The sequence below is a fragment of the Myzus persicae genome, unplaced genomic scaffold (assembly GCF_001856785.1).
Source record: "Myzus persicae strain clone G006 unplaced genomic scaffold, MPER_G0061.0, whole genome shotgun sequence".
Taxonomy (NCBI): Eukaryota; Metazoa; Arthropoda; class Insecta; order Hemiptera; family Aphididae; genus Myzus; species Myzus persicae.
Genome location: NW_019100913.1, coordinates 783,482 through 785,824, shown reverse-complemented (window position 1 = coordinate 785,824; position 2,343 = coordinate 783,482). Strand labels below are relative to the sequence as shown.

The window sequence follows — 2,343 nt, the reverse complement described above, 5'->3', positions numbered from 1 at the left end:
GATTTATAATATAAAAAAGTACCTTTTCCTATATTCATTTTTAGTATTTTTAATTTTTAATTAATTGTGCACAATCCAATAATATTATAGGATTTTTATCATATATTATACTATACACATTCTTGTATCCTTTTAAATGGTTACATATTCTAATTTTTAATACTTGTGGAACCTCTAACCTTGAAAAATAAAAGTATTGTAGTTGGAATTATGTAGTACATGATTTGTAGAAAATGAGTTCTATCAATTTTAAAACCCTTTTATAAATATTTCTCGGTACAGTTTGTTTGATAATTTTCACATTACCTAGGTGACATACTTTATAAAAATATTTATTTTAAGTAGGTATTTTGTATCAATTACAACCAATATTAAAATTCAATTAGTTTTAAAAAAGTTATACAGTACAGCAATATTTTAAATTTTGATCAAATTATTAATAAAAATTTATTATTATGAATGAAAGGACAATTTTAACTTTATCATTTAATGCACAGAGCATAAAATTTCAAGATAATGTGTCTATTGGTGGAAAAATATCTGCGAATGTAAGGTTCTTGAGTTACAAGAATCAGATAATATTTGAACCAGTTATTCCTTCTTCGAATCCCATGTTTTTGTATACGGGGAGATCGTTTACATTTGGTATTAGTAATAACATGAAATGTGAATTGTATAAGGAGTTTATCTTGCACGTAAATCTACATCAAACTGATCCGGATAAAATTTTGTCAGAATCTGCGGTAGATATCACTAACGCTTTCCGCGATGTTTTCTGCAATGATCCTACACCCGAAGATTCACCAAAACAGGTTAGTCGAATAAAATCTGTTGTATGGATTTACTCTTTTCAGTAAAAAGTTAGATGTAAGTTAACAAAACCTTTGATATAGGTATGTCAAATTATAATTAATGTTGTACACCTTCATAATTTAAGGTGAAAACCAAAATACGATTTAATGATGATAAGGGTGGACTCATAGCCACTTTGGACGTTATCATTGGTATAATTCCACCTGTACCGAACCTCGTAACTGACTTGCCCATTGATGTAGACATTAATAATCAGTTCATTAATACAAAAATTGACTGCCATACATGCCCAAAAGTATCAGATCTTAAATGTCCCGATGATAACGAGCACAGTGATGACGGTGAATGGGATATGATGACCGCGGAGCTCAAAAATGGACATTCAATTGCTATTAAATATAAAAGGAAATATTATTCATTCCAACCAACAGAACCCGATGAACAATGTGAAGTAGAAGAAGATACCACTACTAAAAGCGAAGAAAAACTAAATTCTCACATGCTTGAATTGCTGTCAGATATGCATAGACTAATAGCAGAAAATCCAAAATCCAAAAAACCAGAGTTAAAATAATTAAAATTAAAAAAATGTACAGTACAATTATTTAAATACATAAATAAGAAAATTACTTTTTATGAAATGGCAATGCGTAGAAATATAGAAAGTGTAACCTTTTTTCTTGAATAATTAAAATCAAAAGAATGCATAATATGTAATAATCATTTATAAAATTGCCTAGGTATTATACGAGATATTAATTTGTTGTGTTTATGAATTTGATTACAAATAAATTGTGAATAACATTAGAAAAATGGAAATCTTAAAATTATTTTCATTATGTTACCTGATCTTTTACTCTAATTATTCAATCATTCTAAAAATAGTTCTAAATATTATAGAAATTATTTATTGTATTACTTTATTAGTACCTATAATAACTACTAAGATGAGATAAGTACCAATAATGATGAATTTTAAGAGTTGTATTAGTATAATAGTATTAATAGTAATAATGTATTAATATTTTTTTCTTGTTGAAAGCAATTTATAATTTAATAACGGTGGGTAGGTACTAAACAATTTACGAAAAAAAAAAAAACCAAAACAAAATACCACCACGATTTTTTTTCTTAATTTTAATTGCGACCCACTGAGCATGAAAAATGATTACGCTGAATATTAGAAGGCTGCTTTGGAAAATTAATTCCGACAAACAAAAAAATAATAATAGGTACATTGATCTACAATGAGTTTTTTACTCTCGCTGAGCATACTATTAAACATAGTACAGTATGCACTAAATTAAGTAGCGACCAGTTAAATTAAATAACCTAACTGTTTGATAAATTTAATATTGCACGTATATTATATTAATAAAATAATAATAATATGTCGTTGAAGAGTTTCAACGTTTTTTTTCCAACTGGTATAAATGCCGTTAAAATCTGTACACTCAAATGTAGGTACCTACAAAATTGAATAATTAGGTAGGTAACTCATTTACAGGTGATTCACAGACAATTTTAATT

The 2,343-nt window shown here is 26.9% G+C and overlaps 1 protein-coding gene across 1 annotated transcript; it reads left to right on the top strand.

Annotated features, from left to right (window-relative positions):
• Positions 1 to 455: 455 nt before the first annotated feature.
• Positions 456 to 1,387, top strand: LOC111026743. The gene is made up of 2 exons (XM_022304873.1): positions 456 to 812; positions 938 to 1,387. Exons 1-2 carry the CDS (start codon positions 456 to 458, stop codon positions 1,385 to 1,387), a joined length of 807 nt encoding a protein of 268 aa, XP_022160565.1.
• The last annotated feature ends 956 nt before the right edge of the window (positions 1,388 to 2,343 follow it).